The sequence below is a fragment of the Phacochoerus africanus genome, chromosome 3 (genome assembly GCF_016906955.1).
Source record: "Phacochoerus africanus isolate WHEZ1 chromosome 3, ROS_Pafr_v1, whole genome shotgun sequence".
Taxonomy (NCBI): domain Eukaryota; kingdom Metazoa; phylum Chordata; class Mammalia; order Artiodactyla; family Suidae; genus Phacochoerus; species Phacochoerus africanus.
In genome coordinates, this window is record NC_062546.1 from 198934444 (window position 1) to 198959996 (window position 25553).

Below are 25553 nucleotides of genomic sequence, written 5' to 3' on the forward strand. Positions count from 1 at the left end.
GCACTCCCAGGGCTCAGCCAGGGCCCAGGAGAGGCAGTTTAGTGCATTTGCATTTTTTCTTGCTGAGGGCACTGGGTCTCCTCTCTTTCTGGGGGAGCTGGGAAAGTGAGTTACCTCCACAAGGCAGCTGGGCAGGAAACCTCCTCTGCGTTAGAGCTGCTGTGTTTCTGCCAGGGCGGCAGGGAGTATTTACCTGTCCCGGTGATGTTGTGACTCAGCTTTGGGAGAGCTTGATCTGCACAGTCCTGGGCCATGACTGGATGAGACTTTACGAGTGTGCCTTCAGGCCCTCTTCAAGTTCCCAGGCTGTAACCTCTGCCCAGGGAGCCTCCTTGCCTCTGCCAATGTTAAGTGCTCCTGGTGGGTCAGACTTAGGGCAGGTGCCCAGGGGGAACAAAACTTGGCATGGTCCTTCCTTAAAGGAGCGTACAGTCAATGTCCACTAGGCCACCATGATCAGTGCTGGGAGCTGATGATGCTGCCCAACCCCCTGGAGGAGGGGACACAGGCGGGGGGATGGGTGGGGGCTGAAGGGTCTCTTCCACTCCTGCCAGTTTATTTTTTAAAAAAATTAGCTTTGAAAAAATATAATAAAAAGTGAGCTTTCTATTATGGAAAAACTTCAACTATATGCTGAAATAGACAGACAAGTATAGTGAACTCCCCCAACACTTAACACCAGCTTTAACAGAGACTCATGGCTTATCTTCTCCCATTTCTGCTCCTGCCCACGCCTTCCTGGGCCTGGATTATTTGGAAGCAAATCCCAGACATCCTATGATTTCATCCAAAATGCTTCAGAATGTCTCTAAAAGAAAAGGACTTTAAAAATAGCCATACTACCTTTATCATGCCTTAAGAAAAATTCACAACTTCTTAATATCATCAAATATTGGATCCATGTTCAAATTTCCCTCATTGTCTCTGAAACTTTCCCTCCCAGAAAAGGGAAGCAGTGTTTGTTTGAAACAAGATTCAAGTAATAAGGTCTACACAGTGCAGTTGCTGGATGTTGCTCGAGTCCCTTTGAATCGCTCTCTCTCTTGTTTTCCCTTGTACTTCATTGAGAAATTGGGTCATCCATCCTGCCTGGATCTTGCTGATTGCGACCACGCTGTGTGGTTTTTCTCGTTTTGCTCTCTCCTGTGTTTCTTATAAATCGGTAGGTCTAGAGGCTGATTAGCGTCAGGCTCTAATTTCTTCAGCTCTTGTATTGCCCCAAATGACTGACGAATGGCAAAATCTGAAAACAGCTTCCTTGGAAAAAAGAGGCAGCCCCACATCTGCAGTGACTCAACATTTGTTTCTTGTGTTTATAGATTGTAAAGACTGTGAGACTCTCCTAGTGACAACCCAAACTAGCATTTGTGAACATCTGACAAGCTTCCCCTGGGATTGTAATACATGGAACTTGTATGTTTCCATGGAAACAGGTACAGGTTCCCGTATGGAACCTGGTCCTTGCCCCATATCAACATTCAAAGACTCACAGTGTCATGCATGAGTGTTTGATGCCAGTGTTGGATTTCACGGCAATGACAGTTTGGAGCTGGATCCAGGGATAATATTCACAATATTTAATAATTAGGATGGTCTGGATGGACCAACTAGAGCAGCCAGTTGGTTAACACTTATGAGGTTGCACCTGGCTGCACCTTGAGGGTCAGCCTTGGGGTGACTCTAATGTTTAATGCAGGCTGACCCTCCTTGGAACAATGAGGAACTTCTGCAGTTCCCTCAGGGCGTTGCAAGGAAAAGACAAGATATTTTCAATTGGAAGGTCAGTAGACAAATATTTTAAGAAGCACCAGTCTGTTCAGTTTATGCAGTAAAATTGCCCCATGTGAAATTTTATAATGCAGTTTAATTTTATATAGAAATGTCAATTCATAAAGGCACATGTTTGACTTTCTGTTCTTTTCTCATATGTATGTATGTATGTGTGTGTGTGTGTGTGTGTATTTTTTCATCAACTTGGCACTTTTATGATATGAAATGACTTCTGGGACATTGCATAAGTAAAGACCCAACTTACAACACCTTGACCTGAGAAGACCCCCAAGATCTGGTGTTGGATTGGGGCTGCCTCTGTGGCTTTGCCCCCTCTGGTTAGGTTAACAGAAACCCCCTCCTTCTCAAAGCCAAGTTTACCTAGGCAGTGCCTCCATTGGTACAGCCTTCAGGGTGGGAGATCATGGCTCTGGGCTTATGGTTATGTAACCTCAGGCTAGTTACTAATTTTGTTGAGTCTTAGTTTTCTAATCTGGGAAAAGGGAATAACATAAGAGAATTCGAAGAGAGAATGCATGTATAGGAACTCAGTAGCCATGAGTTCCCTTTCTGTACTCCTTTTTCTAGCACATCTGCCTATAGTAATTGCGTTCTCCTCCTGCTGAACTGCCCAGCAGCACCGTAACGCCCCTGCTCGTGGGCATGTGGAAGAGGCTTTGGGTGAGCAGCGACAATTCTAGAACCTCTGAGGACGGGTAATGACCACCAAGAAGAGCTTCACATGCTTCATATCAGCCCCACCCAAAATTCTAGCAAATGGAGGACTGGTTCCTGGGTCACCTGGATCTCAGAAGACCTTACTCCTCTAACCTCACCTTCAGCCTCTGCTGCTCTCACTTCCATTCTGCTGCTTTTCACCTCAACCAAGCACCTTTGGTGTTCTCTTGTGTGGGGTCCAGACTCTAACCACATGAGATATGTTTTGGGTGCCTGGCTGTCCTTCACATACTTCTTAAAGATTCTCCCCAACACAGCTTCCTCTGCCTCCTGTTCTTTTAGCTGATTGGCTCAGAGCTAAACACATGACTTTAAGGATGGCCAATCAGATTCTTTTCCTCAGAAATTCTGAGACAAAAAAGTCCCTGTTGGCTATGGAGAGTCAAGCTGAAAGATCATACTGGCTATAGCTGCCATTTTGGATCAAGTGCAAGGTGACAAGCAGAGAAGAAGCTAGTCTGAGGAGAGAACAGGAGAATAGAGGAGTCCACAGAGAGCAGTAAGGAGTGGGCCCTCTGGCCCCTGAGAAGAGGAGGCAGTAGTGCTCCTGATGTCTTTTCCCTTCCTGTAAATTTGGGCTTCATCACTTATGCTTGGCCTCTTTGGGCTGCCATCATCCTTATAATATGTCCCTTTTACTTGAATAAATCTGAGTAGGCTCTTATCTTTGCAAGCAAAGCAACTGAGACCAGGGATTGAGACAAGAATTCCTATTCTCACCACTAAATAGCATAATGGAAGTCCTCACCAAAGCAATAAGATAAGAAAAGACAAATAGAAGGCATAACAATTAGAAAGAAAGAACTAAACTATCTTTATTCATAGATGGCAGGATTGTGTGCAGAGAGAATCCAAAGGAATATACAAGCAGAACTAGCAAGTGAGCCTATCAGGGTCATGGGATACTGGATGGACATGCAAAAACTGTGTTTATGCATACTACCAATAAACAACTGAAAAATGAAATTACAAAACACTGGCATTTAAAAAAGGATCAAAACCAATGCATAAGAATAAATCATAGCTGAAGTATGTGTAAATCTTCTATCCTAAAAATTGTAAAATCATTTTGGATTAATTTAAGAAATATCTAGGGAGTTCCTGCTGTGGCTCAGTGGGTTATGAACCTGACCAGTATCCACGAGGATGCAGGTTCAATCCCTGGCCCCACTCAGTGGGTTAAGGATCTGGCATTGCTGTAAGCTGTGGTGTAGGTTGCAGACATGTCTTGGATCTGGCATTTCTCTGGCTGTGGCGTAGGCTGGCAGCTGAAGGTCTGATTTAACCGCTAGCCGTGGAACTTCCATATGCCACAGATGTGGCCCTTAAAAGAAAAGAAAAATATCTAGATAAATGGAAAATTAGAACAAGTCCATAGATTGGCACCATAAAGTGTTCAATCTTCAATGGTTAATTATCTCCAAATTAAGCTATAGAGGCAATGCTATTTTAACCAAACTTCTAGCAGATCTTTTTTTGGAATATAAATTGACAAACTGATTCTAAAATTTACATGGAAATGCAAAGGACTTAATATAGCCAAGCAATCTTTAAAAAAGAACAAAGTGGGAGGGTTTATGTTACCAGATTTTAAGACTTAGCATAAAGCTACTGTATTTAAGACAGTGTAATAACGGCATAAGGAAAGACAATTAGATCAATGGAAAGAGTAAAAGTCCAGAAAAGACCCATGTGTCTGCAGTCAGTGGATTTTTGGAAAAATAAAGTCAAAACCAAACCAACACCAAGTTCACTGGAGGAAACAGCTCTTTTTAATAAATTATACCAGAGCAACTGGATATCCATATGGACTATAGACCTAAGTGTGAATGCTAAAAGTATAACATGGTCATAAGGAAAACATAGAAGAATATCTTTAACTTTGAAATAGACAGATCTTTCTTAGAATAGAAAAAGACAAACAATAAAAGAAAAAATTAAGTTAGTCTTCATCAAAATAAACTTCTGCTTCTTAAAAGACAAGAAAAGTAAAAGACAACCCACAGACAGGTAGAACATATTTGCCATACATTTATCAGACCAAGGACTTCTAGTCAAAATATATAAAGAATCCTACAAATTAAAAAAAAAATGGGCAAAAGACTTGAGCAAGAACTTCACAGAAGATATATGAATGGCCGATAAACATATGAAAAGTTACTCAACATCATGAGTCATCAGGGATATACAAGTTAAAATCACAGTGAGAAACCGCAATAAATTAGAATGGATACAGTTACAAAGACTGCCAAGCATCGGTGAGGATCTAGAGCACCTGGAACTTCCATGTCTTGCTGATGAGAGTGTAAAGTAGTCAATCATTTTGAGAAATTATTTGGCTTTTTCTAACAATGTTAAAGAAGACCTATCCTAAGACCCAATACTTCCACTCCTGGGTACATACCCTGGAGAAATGAGTGCGTACATCCACAAAAAGACTTGTTGAAGAACATTCATAGCAACTTGATAATAGCTGAAAACTAGAAACAATCCAAATACTCAACAAAGGGATGGATAAGCAAATTGTGGTAACACTTTTCAGCACTAAAAAAAAAAAATCTGGGAATTCCCATTGTGGCTCAGTGGATTAAGAACCCAGCTAGTATCCATGAGGATGTAGATTGGATCCCTGGCCTTGCTCAGTGGGTTAAGGATCCAGTGCTGCCACAGGCTGCAGTGTAGGTTGCAGATGCAGCTCAGATCTAGCATTGCTGTGGCTGTGGCTTAAGCCAGCACCTGCAGCTCCAGTTCAACACCTAGCCTGGGAACTTCCATGTGCTGCAGGTGTGCCCCCCCAAAAGGAAAGCAGATAAAAAGAACAATCTGATACACACACATTGATGAATCTCAAACATTTTGTTGAGCAAAGTAAGAGACACCAGAGATGGCACACTGTGTGATCTCATTTTTATGAAGTTCAAGAGCCAACAAAATTAATCTAATGGTGCTAGAAATCAGAAGGTGGCTCTCTCTGAGAGGGATGGGTATTAACAGGAAAAGGGTCTTAGCTTCATGGCTAAGATCTAATGTACTAGATCTTGGTCTAGTTGATGGTCAAGTGGGTGTATATGTATGTAAACATTCATTTCTATGGACTGAACTATACCCCCATCACCCCAAGTTCATATGTTGAAGCCCTAGCCCCCAATGTGATGGTATTTTGAGATGGGGTCTTTGGGAGGTAATTAGATTTAAGTGAGGTTATGAGGGTGGGGCCCCCACAAAGAGGGAAAGCCCAGTGCTTACTTTCTCTCTCTACAGTGTGTGAACACAGCAAGAAGGTGGCTGCCTGAAAGCTAGGAAGAGAGCCCTCCCAGAACCTGACCATGCTGGCATCCTGATCTAGGATTTCTAGCCTCCAGAACTGTGAGAATTTTCTGTTGTTTAATCACTCAGTCAATGATATTTTTTTATGGCAGCACAAGCTGACTCATACATTCATCAAGCTGTATACCAAAGATTTTTACATTTTGTTGTAAAATTTCCTTTAATGAGTACTATTAAAATTGCCTTTATGAAACCACTTACTATATGACAATGATAAGAAGGAAGGATAAAATATTTGGGGCCAAGAAGCATGAGATACTACTCTTGTCTTTCATTGCTTCCAGTCTTTGTACAATACTGGGTTCTTTTCCTTTTTTTTTTTCTTTGTTAAATTTAGATAGTGAAGCTTGCATTTACATGCACAAATCAGCAAGGAGGCAGAGGATTAGTTTCCTGGCTTAGAGCAAAGGAGACTTCAGCAGGAATGGATGGCTAATGTCATTGGGAAAGTGACCATGGAAAGTGAACAAGAGATGCTCAGAGTCAAGCATGGCACTTTACACGAGGGAGCCAGTATACGAAGGCAGGGACATGGAGATACGTGCAGGAGCAGGGATGAAATTACTTTATGCAAATAAAGTTGTGTACTCCTGAATGCCCGGGTGCTGGTGAAGTGAGGAGTGAGCCGAAGAGCATGGACAGCACATGCTAATGGTACCCAAGACATCTCACACCACACACTGACGCAGTGGCTTGTTACGGTCAACTAGTAAAGTTTCCCAGGAGAAACTCATATTTTGGATTTTACCAATAAAAACAGTAACTCAAATCTCTGGGACCCTGACAGCCCATCAGGAGGTTTTCGTCTAGAAACCTTTTCTGTAGCAGGTCCATTGTGACTTACTGGCCATAGAAATCCAGCTCAGAAAACATACTTAAGAGGAGGAGGGTCCAGATAGTGGAGAAGTAAGACATGGCACTCACTTTCTTCCACAAACACATCAAAAAACACATCTATGTGTAGAATGATTCACACAGAACATCTCGTGACCACTGACATATGAACCTAAACCTCCATAAAGGGCAAGAAACCCTCGACATAACTGGGTAGAACAAAAGAAAAAAGAAAAAAAGAGAGAGAAAAGGAATTGGGATGGGACTAATTCCCAAGAGGGAGCTGTGAAAAAGAAAAGGAACCCACATCCTAGGAAGCCACCTCACCGACAGGGACATCATCCAAGGTAGAGGGACCTCAAAGTGCAGCAGCTGGACCGAGGAGGGCAAAGCAGAGCGAAAGCTGCACAGATTGTCTGCACCATCTCCCAGGACGGCACAGCATGAGATGCTCGGGGGTGGGGGGGTGCTGGGCGCGGAGACTCAGGCTCCAGAAGTCAGTTCCCGGGAGAGGACTAGGGTTGGCTGTGTGGGGACAGCCTGAGGGGCTAGGGAGCGGTGTGCCACCGGCTGAGGAATGGAACACAACAGCCGAGGGAACCCAGGAGGAGGTCTGGGCCTGCAGGAGAAGCAGGGCACCATTCATTGTTGGGGAGGTTGAGAGGAGGAGAGGTGGACTGCCATAAAATCTCCCTGCGTGCACTTGGACTCTCAGAGGATGGGGCACCTTTGGCACAGGAGAGAGGCTACTTGCTTGGGCTACAGGAGACCAGTGCTTCTTGTGTGGGCTACCGGTGGCAGGGCAGCTCTTCTGTGGGCTAAGGGCAGCAGGGGGCTAGGCATGACATGGTGCTTCTTGTGAGATCTATAGTCACTGGGGACAAAGCACAGCAGTCATCTCATAAACCAGGGAGAGGCATGGCCTGCCACCACTAGGGGTCTTCGAACAGGCTCCACCTGTGGCCCCAGTCACTTCAGAGGCTGGCAAAAAAGAGGGCAATGCAACTGAGCACCACCCATTGTTGCTCTCACTCTCATGGGAACACACCTGCCCTGCTGCTGTTGCTGACAATGCTCCAGGCAGTGCCCACATGCTCGATCACTGGAATTTCCCAGGACCCTGCAAATAGGAGCAGCCTGTGCAGCACCTCCTGCATGTGCTAAGCGAGATAGGGTGGTTCTTTTTTTTTTTCTCTCTTTTTTTTTTCTCTTCAATTTCAGTTCTTGTGATTGGTCCATTCATCTTTTCTATTTCATCTTGGTCTAGTCTTGGAAGATCATACTTTTCTAAGAATTTGTCCATTTCTTCTAGGTTTTCTGTTTTATTGGCATATAGTTGCATGTAGCAGTCTCTCATGATCCTTTGTATTTCTGTGATGTCCATTGTTACTTCTCCTTTTTCATTTCTAATTTTATTGATTTGAGTCCTCTCTCTTTTTGGCTTGATAAATCTGGCTAGGGGTTTATCAATTTTGTTGATCTTCTCAAAGAACCAGCTTTTCGTTTTATTAATCTTTTCTATGGTTTTCTTCATTTCTATTTCATTGATTTCTGCTCTGATCTTCATGATTTCTTTCCTTCTACTAACTTTAGGTCTTGTCTGTTCTCTCTCTAGCTGCTTTAGATGTAAAGTTAGCTTGTTTATTTGAGGTGTTTCTTGTTTCCTGAGGTGGGCTTGTATTGCCATAAACTTTCCTCTTAGAACGGCCTTTGCTACATCCCATAGGTTTTGGAGTGTTGCATCTTTGTTGTCATTTGCTGCTAGGTATTTTTAAATTTCCTCTTTGATTTCTTCAGTGATCCATTGGTTGTTTAGTAGCATGTTGTTGAGTCTCCACGTGTTTGTGTTTTTTGCAGTTTTTTTCTTGTTGTTGATTTCCAGTCATATGGTGTTATGGTCGGAAAAGATGCTTGATATGATTTCAATTTTCTTAAAGTTACCGAGGTTGGATTTGTAGCCCAGGATGTGATCAATCTTAGAGAATGTTCCATGTGCACTTGAGAAGAATATGTATTCTGTTGCTTTTGGATGAAGTGTCCTATAAATATCTATTAAGTCCATCTGGTTTAATGCTTCATTCGGGGCCTATGTTTCCTTATTGATTTTCTGTCTGGTTGATCTGTCCATTGCTGTAAGTGAGGTGTTAAAGTTCCCCACTATGATTGTGTTATTGTCGATTTCTCCTTTTGAGGTTGTTAGCAGTTGCCTTATATATTGTGGTGAACCTGTGTTGGGTGCATAGATATTTAAAATTGTTATATCATCTTCTTAAATTGATCCTTTGATCATTATGTAATGTCCTTCTTTGTCCCTTAAAATATGCTTCATTTTAAAGTCTATTTTGTCTGATATGAGTATTCCTACTCCAGCTTTCTTTTGATCCCCATTTGCATGAAATATTATCTTCCATCCTCTCACTTTCAATTTGTATGTGTCCCTAGAAGTGAAGTGGGTCTCTTGAAGACAGCATATATATGGGTCTTGTTTTTGTATCCATTCAGCCAGTCTATGTCTTTTGGTTGGGGCGTTTAGTCCATTCACACTTAAGGTAATTATTGATATGTATGTTCTTATTGCCATTTTATTAATTACTTTGGATTTGTTTTTGCTGCTCTTTTTTCTTTCCTTCTTCTCTTGTTCTTTTCTGCTTATAGAAGTTCCTTTAGTATTTGTTGTAAGGCTGGTTTAGTGTTGCTGAATTCTCTCAGCTTTTGTTTATCTGTGAAGGTTTTGATTTCTCCTTCAAATCTGAACGAGAGCCTTGCTGGGTAGAGTAATCATGTTATGAGGTTTTTTCCTTTCATCACGTTAAGTATATCATGCCACTCCCTTCTGGCCTGCAGAGTTTCTGTTGAAAAATCTGCTGATAACCTTATCGGGGTTCCTTTGTGTGTTATTTGTTTCTTTTCCCTAGCTGCTTTCAAAATTTTCTCTTTGTCTTAAATTTTGGTCAGTTTGATTAGTATGTGTCTCGGGGTGTTCCTCCTTGGGTTTATTTTATATGGTACTCGTTGTGCTTCCTGGATTTAAGTGAGTGATTCCTTCCCCGTGTTAGGGAAGTTTTTGGCTATTAGCTCTTGGAATATTTTTTCTGTCCCCTTCTCTCTCTATTCTCCTTCTGGCACCCCTATACTACGGATATTGGTGCATTTCACATTGTCCCAGGGTTCTCTGAGACTCTCTTCATTTGTTTTCAATCTTTTTTCTCTTTTCTGTTCTGCGTCTGTAATTTCCACTAATCTGTCCTCCACCTTGCTTATTCGTTCTTCTGCTTTCTGTATTCTACTGTTAGCTGCTTCTAATGAATTTTTTATTTCAGTTATTGTATTTTGCATCTCTTCTTGTTGAAGTTTTATATCTTGTATCTCTTTGGTCAATGTTTCCTGTAAGTTATCCATCTTTGCCTCCAGTTTATTTCCAATGTCTTGCATCATCTTCAGCATCAACAGTCTAAAATCTTTTTCCTGGAGGCTGAGAATCTCCTGATCACTTAGCTGTTTTTCTGGGGTTTTTCCTTTCTCCCTCATCTGAGTTATAATCCTCTGTCTTTTCATTTTTATAGGTCTTTGGCGTGGTGACCTTCTTACAGATAATAGAGTTGTAGCCTCTCTTATTTCTGATGTCTGACCCCTGTCAGGGTGCTTCTTGAGTGGTCTACAGGTGGTGGGGGTAAACCACCACAGTTATCTCTGACTCCAGAGGTGGGAACAGGAGAATTCACCTGACGCATCAAACAGTGAAACCATAATAAAACACAAAAAGACAACTTACAGAATGGGTTAAAAGAGTTTCAAATGACACAACTGAAAAAGGCTTAATCTCTAAAATATACAAAACAATTTATACAACTCAACAGCAAAAAAATCCAACAACCCAATTGAAAAATGGGCAAATACTTGAATATATATTTCTCCAAAAAAGATATACCAATGGCCAACAAACACATGAAAAAAAATGCTCAACATCCCTGATTATTAGAGAAATGCAAATCAAAACTATTATAAGGTACCACCTCACAACATTCAGAATGGCCATCATTAATGAGTCCACAAATTACAAATGCTGGAGAGGGTGTGGAGAAAAGGGAACTCTCCTATATTGTTTGTGGGAATGTATATTGGAACAACCACTATGGAAAACACTATGGATATACCTCAGAAAACTAAATATAGAACTACCATATGACCCGGCAATCCCACTCTGGGGCATATATCCGGACAAAACTTTCCTTGAAAAAGACACATGCACCCATATGTTCATTGCAACACTATTCACAATATCCAAGACATGGAAACAACCTAAATGTCTGTTGATGGACGAATGGATTAAGAAGATGTGATATATATATACACAATGGAATACTACTCAGCCATAAAAAAGAATAAAATAATGCCATTTGCAGCAACATGGATGGAACTGAGGTCTCTCATACTAAGTGAGGTAAGTCAGAAAGAGAAAGACAAATACCATATGATATCACTTACATCTGGAATCTAATATATGGCACAAATGAACCTTTCCACAGAAAAGAAACTCATGGACTTGGAGAAGAGACTTGTGGTTGCCAAGGGGGAGGGGGGCGAGTGGGATGGACTGGGAATCTGGGTTAATGGTTGCAGACTATTGTCTTTGGAATGGATAAGTGATGAGATCCTGCTGTATAGCACTGGGAACTGTATCTAGTCACTCGTGATGGAGCATGATAATGTGAGAAAAAGAATGTATAAATATATGTGTGTGTGTGTGTGTGTGTGTGTGTGTGTGTGTGTGTGACTGGGTCACCTTGCTGTATAGTAGAACATTGACAGAACACTAAACCAACTACAATGGAGAAATAAAATCATTTAAAAAAAACATAATTGAAGCAATTTTCACAGTGAGGCTCCTGAGAATGACCTAGATATGCTATTCAAGACCTCTGTCCTCAGCACAAGATGAAAGGAAGCACAAGTAACTTCTTCTCCCATCTTCCCCTCCACTCTGTGATTTAGCCTGTTCTGTAGGTTGGCACTGCCTGCCCAGACCATGGTGAAAGCTTAGGCAGACCACATGCAAATCTTTCCAGTCACTCTGGGTTATAAATAAATGGTCTCTTTGGCTGGGTATAAAAATGCACCTAAAAGTCATTTAAAATCTCCACCTCCTTTACCCCATCCAGGCCTCCCACAGCTGGGAAGCCTCTACTTTGTGCTCTGTCATCTCCCTGCCTCCCCTGCTACCCCCACAGCCCCAGGATGGAATTTGGGCTTTCAAAGTGGAACGCTTGTGGGGGCTCATAAGACCCCTTGCTCGGGGTCTCTGACTGCAGTTTGGGGGCATGTGTGAAGTTCTCAAGGTGGACTCTCGTGACCCCTCCAATTTCAGCAGCTACTTTCTGCCAAGGTCCACTTGGCCCCAGTAAGAAGTCTTTTGGGTGGAGTCCTTTTTAAAGTGGTCCAGAGCTTGTTCCTTTCCTTGGGGTCCACACTCTGTTCCAGGAAAACACACCTCTGCCTTGCCTTTGGTGTGGACACCTCTCACTCCCTGCTCAGCCCCACCTCTCACCTCCCATGCAGGCTGTCAGCCAGCTCACCTCTAGATTTTTCCAGCCCCTCCATCCCCAAATGTCAGAGATTTCCCAGTGGATCTCTTGAAGCCCCCTTGACAGATGGCAGAGGAGACACTAGAAAGAGCCCAAGCCACTGACAGTGTGAGGACCTGCTGTCCTCCAGACTTCTTTCACACAAGAGCCAAGTGGACCTGTCTGTTAAGCTGTGTAATTTGGGTTTTTTTAGTTATAAGCTGTTAAATTCAATCCCAACTATATAATATCCAAACATCCAAACAACAGGACATGATTAATGAATCATAATCCAATCATACTATAGATTATTTTATAGCCACTAAATGATCACGTAGGAAAATGTTTAGTAACATGAAGAGGTGTGGGTGTGATATGCTTGCATACTTTGTCTTATTGCATTTTGCTTTGTTGTGCTTCCCAGATACTGCCTTTTTGTTTTTACAAATTGAAGGTTTGTGACAACCCTGTGTTGCGAGATGATAGGATTTTTAAGAATAAAGTATTTTGAAATTCAAGTATGTATGTTTTTAAAGACATAATGCTATTGCACACTAAGTAGACAGCAGTATAGTATAACCATAACTTTTATATGCAAAATTAAAAACATTTCGTGCGATTCGCTCTATTGTAACATTTACTTTGTTGTGGTAACTGGATTCCTCAATATCTCCGAGATGTGCCTGTACCATTTAGTAGGTTTCAAGGTGGCAGGAATATAAGACCCTATTTTATGAAGAGAAAATATGCATAAAAGATAGAGAAGAGAAAGACTTGAAACAGTTATAACACATAAAAACTTTTGGCTGGCGGCAATATGGTGATTTTTCTTTTCTACTTCTCCATGTATATAATATCTACAGGTTCCCAGTTTGAGAACGGGAGCAACAGTGGGACTATTTTTTTTTAAGGAAGTTGTGGAGATTTTTTTTAAATGCAAGCAACTAAAAGTTACTTTTTTTTTTTAATTGCAAGTGTTGCCTCATCAAGGCTTTGCAGGATGATCCCTGCTACATCATTTCATGAACCAGCCTCTCGTATTTTGCTGTCTCTTACCTCGTTCTCTTGGCTCGTGGGTGTGTCTGTGTTGGTATTCTCCAGGGACCCGATCTGCTCTGGGGGAAATTCAAGGTCAGGGTCTCATTTACAGATTTTCCATTTTCCAGTGAATCTGCGACATGGGAAAAATGTGGGGAGTTAGGAAATGTGCATCTTCCATTTTTAGGGAATTATCTCTGTGAGATTAGGACAGTAGCAATGGTCACCCTGAGAGGGGAAGGAAGTGAGTTAAGCAGGGCCTCTGCCAGGGAATTTGCCACTTCTTGTTCTGTATTTGGTGACCTGGAATGCTATTTCTATGAAAGTCATAATTATGAGAAACTTCATAGCCATGCATGTATGCATCCATCCATCTACCCATACATGCATGCTTAGCTGGAAAAAACAAAAGAGAGAATATTGGAAATGAGCTTGCAAACTTGGATAAAAAACCTGGTTAATTTTAGAAGACAGTAGAACCGTAATCACTGGTGTTATCATTTCTACGGGGCAAACATCATTTGCAACTTACCAGGTTTTTAGCATCTAACTTTACAATGTCCAAGTCATAATAGATATTAAATAATAAGTCAGGTCACCTCCCCCAGAAGGTCAGACAAGTCATAGGTGGGGTTGTTAGTCAGTGTTCTAGCATGCTTTGAAAGGACGCCCCTTTGCAGGTGCAGTGGGACTGTCCTTGTCTTTCAGACCCAAATCATGAACTCAGAAGACCAGTCTCCTTTCTTTAATAGTGGGTGGAGCACAGAAGCCAGGTGCTGGGCAGCTTATTCTGGAAACAGAGCAGAGTGGTTCTCCTGGATCAGGGGATGCTGGGCTGTCCTGAGGATTAATTCCAGGGAGGTGAAATGAGGGAATCACTTTACAAATAAAACTATGAGTCCAGTGAGAGTATTTATGGTCTGAATGTGGATGGCATCTTTGACTGTGGCAGGGTATGAGGTGACCCTGTGTCTACACTGATGATGGCAGCCTCCAGTAGTCTTGGAGACCACACACTTAAGGCTCTTTACCCATCAGCCCTGTTTCCCTCTCCAGCCTCATCCTTTCCTTTTCCTCCTGCTCACAAAGACCCCCACCGTGACCTTGGACAGCTGTATCTGCTTTTCTCTGAGCTTGCAACACTCTAACCCTGTGAGGTCCCATGTGGTAGCCACTAGCCATGTGGGGCTATTACCCACTTGAAATGTGGCTCGTGTGATTGAAGAAGCAAACCCTTCATTTTTCAAACTTAATTTAAATGTAAATGTAAAAACCTATTGTTGATTTCATTAATGGAAAACTTTTGAGGGTATTTGAAGTAATCTGGGGATTGTTTCTATTTTTAATTAACTTTTTCTGGCTATAAATTTACTCCTTTGTACATTTTATGAAATCCAAATCCAGATCAAGACTTTCCAATGAAAATTCAGTATGTAAATTGAGAGGGGCTGTAAATATAAAATACTCAACTGATTTCAAAGACTATACCAGAAAAAGAATGTAAAACATCTCATTACTATTTTCTACATCAATTATTGGCTGCATGATAAAATAAAATGATAATATTTTGGATGTAAAGGGTTAAATGTATTGTTAAAATTTTTCTTTTTCTTTTTCTTTTGGTCTTTCTAGGGCCGCACCTGTGGCATATGGAGGTTCCACAGGCTAGGGGTCAAATCAGAGCTGTAGCCACCGGCCTACACCAGAGCCACAGCAATGCAGGATCCAAGCCAAGTCTGAGAGCTACACCACAGCTCACGGCAACGCTGGATCCTTCACCCACTGAACAAGGCCAGGGATTGAACCCACGTCCTCCCCGATGCTAGCGGTTTGTTAACCACTGAGCCATGACGGGAACTCCCCTCATTTTACTTTTTAATGTAAAAAAATTAAATGACATATGTGGCTTGCATTATTTTTCTGTTGGGCAGAGCTGCTCTAACCCCCTTCTCCATCTGTATAGGCTTTGGGACTAGAAGGATCTGAACTGTGGTTCCAGCTGTACCACTTGATAGCTGTGTGATTTGGGTAAGTGACTCAATCTATCTGGGCCTCAGCTATTTTTTTTAAATCCGAAGAATGGGTAGGGTAAGAACACCCTTGAAATGCTTGCCTAGCATAGCTATTGAGCACCTACAGTTCCTATACTCTGTCCTCAGTCACTTTAGCTGCTCTTCTTTCTGGCCATGTCCTTCTGATCCTTCAAGGCTCACCTGAAATACCACCTTCTTTGGGGCTTATTCCTAAACCTACCCGAAGGGTCTAGCTCTTTGCCTTTACCTCGCTTGTAAACTTTGACACGTTGCATGCAGTAAAATGACATCGTTGTAATAGTCTGGGTTTCTCAAGGGCAGAGATTCCCACTTTCTTTGTGTGTGCACGTGTGCTTTTAACGCTTCTAGAAATTTTCAAACATGCACAAATGTTGAGAGAGTACTATAACGTACCAACTACCCAGCTCCCATGACTATATCACTCCCACTGATGTATTTTTCTCACTATGTATGGTGCTCAACAAAAAATTCCATGAATGTTCGGGGTAGATGGCAGCAAACACCATGTTCTTTGCTGCTCTTCCCATCAAGCAGTGGAGTCAGCTTCTCCATCTGCTTTTATCTGGATTGGCCCTTTGAGCTGCCTGGACCAAGAGAATGTGGGAGAAGTGCCTATGCAGGCTCTGGAGCCCAGGTCATAAGACCTGGTGGCTTCTGCTCTGTGGGAACCCTGCTGCCATGTGGACGAGCCCAAGCTAACCTGCTGGAGGATGAGCCACCACATGGAGCAAAGACCAACAGTCCCAGCTGTGGCCTGTATCCCACCCTGCCTCCACCCCATCAAGGACCAACCAGCTCACTAGCAGTCAAAGAGGCTGACCTTAACCTTCCAACCCCAGAGGAGCCACCAGCTCACAGCAGAGGTCAGATAAAGTCGCCCAGACAGAGGAGCCACCCAATCAACTTTCAGAATCATGAGAACTAGTAAACATCGTTGTTCCGTCTCTGTGTTTCAAGGGTGGTTTAAAAAGACTACCCGACAGAGTTTAATGTCATCCCTCCCCGCACACACAGGCTCGCATGCTCTCAGTCCAGTGGCAGCTGCTGTGGACCCAGAGGATCAGAAGCTATCACACACTCCACAACCCCAGCGTGCTGTCTGCTCAGCCACGTGGGCAAGTCAGCAGGGAAGGAGGGCTCAGCTCTCAGAACCCCTATTAGTAAATGATTCTGAACCTTATTCTGCTCATCAAATATGCTTTGAGTAGATACAATGTGCCAGGAACTGGTATAAAAGATTAGGGATCCTGCTGAAATGGTATTCCCAGGATATTAATCTCACATATTTTGGGAGCAGCAGAAACTCTGGCCATCACTGCCGGCAGTGAGAGAACAGGCTAGAACCTTGCCACTCAGGAAATGATATTCCCAGATGTCCTTAAATGTGGACTGCTCCAAGTGTCTCTCCTAGAATGCACATGGTCTGGGGGTTCTGTTGGGTCCTGGGACAAGACATCTCTTTTAAATAGAAACCTGCCTTCTTGTATCATTTGGGTCAACATTTCTCCTGAAGTATGTACACTGTCTTATTGGGGGAATTTGCATTCTTTGGATAATGTCTTCAAAATGTTCCATCTTACTGGACCTGTCCTTGATAATTTTCAATGCCTTTTATTCTCCATTCATTTAATTGGGGCCTTTCAGCCCCATTGACTCCAGCCAGAAGTCAAGGAGCAGCTGCGACAGCTGTCCCTGGTACTGACCTGCTGGGGGGGTGGTGTTCCGCTCAGGAGTGCCTCTAGCGTTGCTTTTGCTTCTGTGTCTCACAGTTCGGTTGAAGATGGAGTTCCTCTGGATTGGGATGTAGTAATGAGGTGCATTGTCTTGCGTCTCCTGGACAACATGGGGCGTCCTCTCTTCTGAAAGGACCTCAGGTCTCACAGTGGCTGGCTCATCAATCTGCCATGAGCCACTCACTAATTTCTTCTGGGGTTTCCCCAAATCCTCAGAGTCCCTGGTCTCCATGGAAAGAAGCCCAATTGTTTTCTTGGCAGAAGGACTGGGGGAGATCAATAACCCTTCTCCAATGTCCCTGGTTTTGAGGGCTCTAGAATAGAAAGAGAGCAGTCTTCAGTCAGGAGCATCAGGCTACAAATGCCATTCAGAGTAAGGAATTCATTCCTATTCAGGTTTGATGAAATTTGGAAGAATCTGTGCATCCAGAGACCACATCTTTGTCAATGAAAATTGCAGTTTAACCACTGCAATTTGGATGCATTCATGTATCATTTTGTAATTGAGGTGCGTTCATCCTATTGAGAGGCTGCATTTATGGGGAAAATGCTGCAAGTGGCTTGTATAACTCTCAAGTAAACATTTGCTAAAAAATTCAAGAGAGGATAGCAATAGCGGTGAGGGGGAACTTGGGGAAACCAAAGCAGGGACAGGAAGATGTGTGGGTCCAAAGGGAAGGAGTCGTGGGAGCCATAGGAAGGGCTCTTAGTGAGGGATGGGTCCCAGGAAAGTGAATTTAGAGATGGGAAGTCTTGAACTCTGTGAGGACAAACATCTTGCCGTCCACTGGGGGCCAGGTCTGGCTGGGGGCTTAGTGGCCTCTCTGATGGGACAGTGTTTAAGGAAGCTGTGGGAAGGATAAGCCGTCCTGCACCCCACAGCTGCCCCATCGTTTGGAGTAAGAGGATGGTTGCCTGGGGTGACCCTGGAAGGGTTTGTCTGAACCAGGACACTTTTCATAGGAAAAAGGGGTAGAGTAGGAATCCCCAGGATGGCCAGCAAACCCTGTTTCCCTCCCAACACAGCCTCCTTTTGGGGTGGGGGGCTCAGAGTGGAGCGGACCATGGGTGTCCATCCAGTGAGATGTAAGCTGGTAGGGCGGCCGCCAGACAAGGGAGCCATGCTAGGAATTCTTTGAGGCTCCCCACCCATCCGAGGGTGGAGAATCTGGGGCCCCATGGATCCTGTGGAAGTTTAGGGAGTATGTAAATTGTGTGCAGAGGCTGTGTGTGTTTGTGCATATATGTTTTTCATGATTACAGGTCTAGAACCTCTATTGCGTTCTCCAAGGGTGTAAAGACCCAGGAAAGCTTAAGAAGCACCCCTTCGGTCTGTTTTCTTCTGCTAAGCAGAAAGAATGGGGGCCTGGTCTTGAGAGCACACCCCCTTTCCCACTGCGCCACCCTACATACAGGTGCCCTGGCTACCCCAAGCCCCGCCCTTGGAGTTGCCCTTGGGTGAGTTCCCAAACCCTCCCTGCCCCCAAACACACACCTTGATGTGTAGTTGGTCAGGTGATTTTAGAATGCTCAGAGGCAGCACAGGCTCCCCCCACCCCACCCCAAGGCAGAGAATATCCTTGACATCTAAGGCAGGAATTCAGACTGTCTGCTTAGAAGAGACTTGAGGATTCGGGACCCAATCTGGTTCCCAGAGCCACAACTTCTGAATGACACAGAGAAAGATTCACCAGGGATTTTCTGTTCTTTTCTTTTTAGGGGATCCTGCCTTGAGGTAGCTCGGTTGGGGGTATGGACACTGCCAGGCTAGCGGGGGCCTGAGGAGCTCCTTCACTGTCAAGGTCAGCTATGTGAGCCCAGCAAGCCCCATGTAGTCCCATTGTTGGTGTCTGATGCATTAATGCTGGGTGTGCCTGATGGTATCTATTGGACAGGTCCTGACCTGCCGGCTCATCCTTGAAGAGTCAGGCTGCAATGTCAGGTGGCCAGAGAAGAGAGCACAGGGGCTAAGAGATCACCTTTAGGTGCTGGACAATTAATAGCGCTTGGGAAGGGCATTGCGTATTACAAATGTGGCAAGGAGCACGCAGCTGGTTGCCAGCATGAGTGATTTCCACTGACAGCAAGTTTAACCTGGTCAGGGAGCAGATGCTGTTGCAATGAAGCTAAGCTGTTCTTGCGCCCCATCGTGGAACGAGAGAGAATGGGAGGTTCTCTCCCGACCAGATGACTGAGGCCCCTGCCCCACTCTGGTGAGAATCTGCCCTCCAAACAAGGGCTGGTGGACAGGCAGAGAAGATCCAGGGGGGACGAGGTCAAGGTCATCCATCCTCTGTGGGGCCCGGGGCGGGAGGGAGTCGTATGAGGTTCACGGGCAAGAACAGACTTCAGCCTTGGATTTCAGAGCTGTCCAAGTATGGCAGTGACTTCCCTGTCACCAGAGGTGTCCAGAGAGAGACTGTCGGGATTTGAGGATTCAGTGACTCTGACCTCTGACCCTGACATCTCCTCTTTTCTCTCTGGGCCTCCCAGCTGGGTCCAGACTCTGATTCTGAGGCTGTTCTTGCTTAGGATTGATTCGGGGCAGCAGTGGGCAGGGATCCCGTGGGCAGGAAACGCAGGAGTTAATCATGCGTTGGGGCATCTGTGGAGGTCTCTGAACAGGCTCAGGGAGTTCCTAGGGCATCCTTGATGGAGGGAGCAGAGCCCGGAAGCTCTCGGCAGGCTGTCAGGGAGGTGTCGCACAGGTGTATCACCCAGGTGTGGCAGGTGGAGGCGGGGGTGGGGAAGACGTGGAGAGGAAGGACAGGATGGGTGACTCGAGGTGGTTTGGGGAGGCACGGGGAGAGGGCCGTCCCAGGGGCAGCTGGGCAGGCCAGGGTGACTGGGCGGGCCAGTGTGGGTGGGAGCAAAGCCAGCATGGGGTTGGCACACACTGGTTCAGGAGTGTGCAGCTGGAAAACCTCCCGGGGGGTAGAGTCTGCCGTTGAAAATCCTGGGCTGAGGCCGGCTGACCATTATGAACAGGTGTTTCCCGCTCTGCCCACAGGGCATCTCAAAGGCCTCGGCGTTGTGGCCGGAACATGTGCTGTTTTTTGGCATGCAAGGTTATCATCATCATCATCATCATCATTAGTATTATTATTTTAGGCTACTTTGAAAAATTAACGTACAAAGAGAATCCAGGCCTAAATCTGAGACTGTGCCTGTGTTAAGTGTATGGTTCTGAGTTTTGATGAATACACACAGTTCACGTAACCACAGTGGAAACACAGGACACGCAGTCACCCCCGAATTTCCCTTGTGCCCGCTGTCGTCAGCGCCCCTTACGCCCAGCCCCCACCCCCCGAGACCCCGGATCTGTGTTTGGTCCTCTAGTTTGCCTTTTCGTGACTCATGTGGATGGAACAACGCGGTGCACTGCCTTGGCCGTCTGGCTTCCTTTGGTCGCTGTGATTTGCCACGTGGCCCGGTTGTATCGGAGATGATGGCCGGTGCTCTGAACTCGTGGAAGCCTCTGCACAATACATTGTGAAGGGTGCTCGGCTGGGAGCCGGGGACTTAGGTTCACGTCTGCATTTCCTGCTGCCTGTAATCGCCAGGGCCTCAGTTTCCTGTCCAGGAAGCACGGGGCGGGGGCAGGTGTTCTTGGGCGCTGCTTACCCGCTCTCAGGGACTGTGACCCCGGGAGACTCAGAGACCCCTCCGAGAGAAGCACGTGGAAACGAGAACCCTAGGGATTGCTCTCAAACACCCCTATTGTTTTCCTAAAATGAGGGGGCTCTGAAACCCAGAGAAAATATTCCATCGTCAAGATACCACGCGCATGCACACACACAGACCCACAGACACACACTTTCTGAAACCTGGAAAGACAACCCCGATTCCACCTCAGTAACTGCCTATTTCAGGCAAATGTGTCCTGTTTTTCCAAGTCTGCAATACTTTTGTGATGCTACAGTTCTTCTGTATCTATTAAGTGCTGGAAAGCCCGATAGCTCCCTCCCTCATCCGCTAGTGTTTTTCTTAAACTCCCAGAAGCTTTAAGCCCCATCTCTTCCTGTTCCCGGTGGCTTCAGGATGGACGTGCATGGGGGTGGCTTTGTGATTGGAAAGAGGGGCTTATGGTACATACGTATTTGATAGCATTTATTCTTTCATTCACTCACTCACTCATCAAGCATTGCTACCACGTTGTCCTCGTCTGGCACCTGCTGGCATGGTGTACACCTTTGTTCCGTGCCTGCCCATGTTCCCTCATTAGGCAGCTCCAGAAGGGCAGGACTCTGCTTTGTTCACTGCTCTTCCTGGTGCTGGGCACTCTGTAAATATTTGTTGCTTGCAATGAGGAATGAATGGATGAATTACCTCCGTGAGGCCCATGTGATAATTAGTAGCATTTTGTGGAGAAGGAAGCTTCGGTGACTTGTCTGGGATCACACAAGGTAAAAGGTAAAGCAAGGATCACCCCACATCTGTCTGACTTGTCGTTGGGGGAGCCTGTGACATGGTCAAAAGATGCTGTGGTGAAGCCTGGCTGAAGCCTGGCCTGGATGGATGAAGGCAGGAGCCCGGCTTGTCTCCTGTCTCAGTGCTAGCTCATGAGCCAAGAGTGACTGTTAGACCTCCCAGCACTGGGCTGAGGGCCAGGGGGCCTCCCTGCATGAGTCGGATGCCTGGGACGTCAGGACCCATGGGGTGGGGGTGGGGGAGCTAGCTGCAAGCCCAGCTGTGGCAACACAGGCCAGTTGCTGGGGTGGGGGATGATGGCACAGTGGGCAGGAGGAGACGCCTCCCTAGGCCAGGGCTTCTCAGGCATCCAAGTGCAGGGGCTCTTAGGATGCAGATTCTGACTCAGGAGGTCCAGGGTGGAGCCCAGGATGCCGATGCTGTGAGTCTGAGGAGCAGGCTTGAGCAAGGTCCTGGTGGAGCAAAAACCACAGCACCCTTAGCAGGTGTGAGAGAGGGGCCCTGGAGCGCTCATCCCCGTGCTGCCCTTTGCTTTGGCCTGGTTTGGGTGGCATCGCCCCAGGTCAGTGGCAGACAGTAGTCTTGATGGGGAGCAGGGCTGGGGCCGGAGGAAGGGAGGGGCTGGGAGGGGGAGGGGCCTGAAACAGATGCTGTCTCTTCTGTGTCCCCTTCTTCCTCTTAGAAGAGAAGAAAGTGGGGGGAGGGAGGGATGGGCCGTGGAGGAAAAGGGATCCCAGAGGCTGAGGGATGGAGCACCCCTGGGCGCTAGGAGGGAGCTGAGCCCTCCGGGAGCTGGGATGGCCCAGTAAGATGGTCCTGCCTTCCTGAAGCTAATGGGGGCTGCGGGAGGGAACAAACACTACAAGGCAGGGAGGCAGTGATGGACGAGAGGTGGGTGGAGGGGCCTTCGCAGGGAAGGGTTGTGGTAAACAGATCACAGGGGGGCCTGGGGGAGGGAGCTTCATTGCCTCATCCGTCAGAACATCCCAGAAGGCTGCTCAAGGTCAGTGCCTGGAGCTGGAGGTCTTGGCATGGGGCTGGGGCTCAGCTGAGCCGGGGTTAAGCAGGGGCAGGCCCTGGCAGCCCCAGGCAGGAGCACTTGGGGCAGAGTCTCAGCAGGAGCACATTGAAGATCTCGCCTTCATCTTTAGAGAGGAGCAGGCTGCTGCGACCGTGGGGTGCGCAAGCCGTCCAGGTGGCGGGGGGCGGGGGGAGCAGGGGAGTATGACTGGGAAATGCAGCCTGAGAGGGGTGGGAGAATGGAGGCCATTAGCTGGGATGTGACAGCAGGAAGGGCTTGAATGCGCTGTCACAGGTGGGCTCCACGAGGTTAGGGCCCCCCCCCCCCAGAGGGAGGCGGGCCTGGCTCATCCCAGCTGCCCTGTGCTTTTTCATTCCTGGTCCTCGACTGGCACTTAGACTCCTCCCAGGTAAAGGGCCTCATTGGCCTGGGGCTATAAATGACAAAGAGTTTTAGTTCTTTTCTTTTTGTTTTGGAGCAAAGAAGGAAATCTAGGTACGATTTTAGGGGGCAGAGGAAAAACATGAAGTCTCTGGTTTGATAGAAAAGCCCCAGCTAGAAAAGTGGCCCCAGAAGCTGCCCTGCTGTCAGGATGACTTTTGCTGTGAGAACCACAAGCACAACACAGCCGGCTGTAGAAAATGCGGCAAAGCCGTTGCCCTGGCCCTGGAGATGCCTCTGGGAACGTGGAGGTGTTCTCAGCGGGGACATAGGAGAGGAAGGGGAGGGGAGACCCAAAGAGCAGGAGAATCTGAAGACCCAAAGACCCTGGGAGAATCCAAAGGGGAAATTCAGAAATTGGGGCACAAGGGGCGGGGGAGGGGTCAGCAAGGCAGCGGGAGAAGGGGGGTTGGAAGCAGGGCCCAGGCGCCTAGTGGGCTCTGCACAACAGGGTGACGCTCCAGCTGTGGCCACCTGGGTGGGAGGTGTCTGCTGGCATCAGAAGATGGGAGGAGAGGGGGACCCTTGTAGAACACAGACCAGGGCAAGTAGGAAAGGCAAGGCACAGAAGTAACGGGGGGTGGGGGAGAGCAGGGCGGGCAGGTGAGGCCCCGTGTCTGGGTTCAGTGGATGGAAGTTCGGGCAGAGACCTGAAGGAAGCCAGAGAGCAAGCCTGGGGGAGGAACAGGAGCCAGAGCTTCCCAGCTGGATCTGTTGACTTGCTTTTGGCTCAAGAGGGAGAAAGGCACAGGTGAACCCTGGTTTTCCTTTAAGGCTGTTGAGCTGATACACTGGGAAAGGAGGTAGGAATTTGAGGGAGACACTGGCCCTGAGGTCAGAGAGAGAGAACACACTGGACAGGAAGCTGGACTTGAAAAGTGTCCTTTGTGACAGGGGCCAAACCAACCAGGAGTAACCTTGAAGGCTGAATATGAATTATAGCAACAACGCATTGAGCGCAACTTGACAATGACTTAAGAACATTATCTAACCCAAACAACCATCTCTCTAGCGGGAGAACCCTAGAACACAGCGAGATGAGGAACGTTCTCGGTTCTCAGTGGCTGCTGCATCCCTCTGGGTCCACCCACTTCCCATCACGCCACGGTCAGTACTCCAGCCTAGCAGCTTGGGACACTCGGACAAAAATGGGAAGTGGGTTAATGCAGGAACAAAATTCATGTGCAGATGAAATAGATTGTGATTGTGTGTGAATAGCTCCTTTTTCCCAAGGAATCGAGCAATATCAGTGGAATTCCTTTTAAACCTGGGAACTAAGTGGTTTAGAGAGGTTGAGGGCATGTCTTTCATACAGGAAGGTATTCAAATACCAGAGAGTGGTGGTCCATGTATCTCCATCCATCCATCCATCCATCCATCCACCCATCCATCCATCCATCCATCCACCCACCCATCCATCCATCCATCCACCCATCCATCCATCCATATCTATATGTATGTAATCTATCTATATGTGCATAATCTGTAACACGAGGCAAGAAGAAAGCCAGAGGCTAAAAATCCACCCTAGATATTCCTGTTGGCAGAAATGGTATAAGCAATAAGCATTTAACAAGCATAAGAGAGCAGAGGTCGTCATGGAGGAGGGAAAGGGTCAGCTGAAAGGACTCCAGGTGATGCCCACAGGTGACGGCAGGTACAAGGGAGGGCAGAGGAACAGTAGACGGTTTGCAGAAAAGGGACAGCAGATAGTTTGCAGAAAATCCTTCTTAAAAACCAGGGAAAGATTTTCAACCTCATGTCTCAGAAGAGGAAAGGGACTCCAAACCACGCTGAGATCCCCTTTTTCACTTATTGCATGAACAAGAAAAATCGAAACTTGGGGGAAGCTGAGGGACAACGGGCAGCCCCTCCCCCATCATTGCTGGTTGGATTTTTGCATTGATTCCATCCCCACGGGGACAGTTTGGCAACCTCTGTCAAAGTGAAAACAAATACGCTTTAGCCCAGCAATCCCACCTGCAGGAATTTGGCCCATGGGTCTGCTTGCAGATGTGGGGAGTGGCCTGCATGTGGGTGTCTCCCTCTGCCCCCCCACCCGCGCCCCCCCTCTCCTGGAGAAAGCAATTGAGGATGCTACAGTTTCTCTCAATCGGGAACTGGCCACAGCAATATGAAAAGCCTAAACATTTCCATCCCTGGAATAAGATGCAGTTGTAAAAACAGGAAAGAGGAAGCGCTATATACAGATCAAGAAAGAACGCTAGACAATCTCAAGAAAACGAGTATTGTACCCCCACCAGTGTGAAAGGGGAGAACACAGCCAAATTTATTTGGATGTTCCTAAAAACTTCTGGAAGGAGCTACAAAACTTAGTATCAATAGTTATATAGATACATATTTTTTATTAGAAGAGGGAGCCTGGGGAGTTCCCATCGTGGCGCAGTGGTTAACGAATCCGACTAGGAACCATGAGGTTGCGGGTACGATCCCTGCCCTTGCTCAGTGGGTTGATGATCCGGCATTGCCGTGAGCTGTGGTGTAGGTTGCAGATGCGGCTCGGATCCTGTGTTGCTGTGGCTCTGGTGTAGGCTGGCAGCTACAGCTCCAATTAGACCCCTAGCCTGGGAACCTCCATATGCCG

The 25553-nt window shown here is 46.2% G+C and overlaps 1 protein-coding gene across 1 annotated transcript in view; it reads right to left on the reverse strand.

Annotated features, from left to right (window-relative positions):
- The window catches only part of NGEF (neuronal guanine nucleotide exchange factor), a 120329-nt gene that overhangs the window by 71147 nt on the left and 23629 nt on the right, over positions 1-25553 (reverse strand). The window contains exons 2-3 of the mRNA XM_047773785.1: positions 17026-17369; positions 13287-13401 (exon numbers count right to left, since the gene is read on the reverse strand). Of these exons, the coding sequence (XP_047629741.1) occupies positions 13287-13401; positions 17026-17287 (377 nt within the window). The 5' untranslated portion in view covers positions 17288-17369. The remainder of the gene's footprint in view (positions 1-13286; positions 13402-17025; positions 17370-25553) is intronic.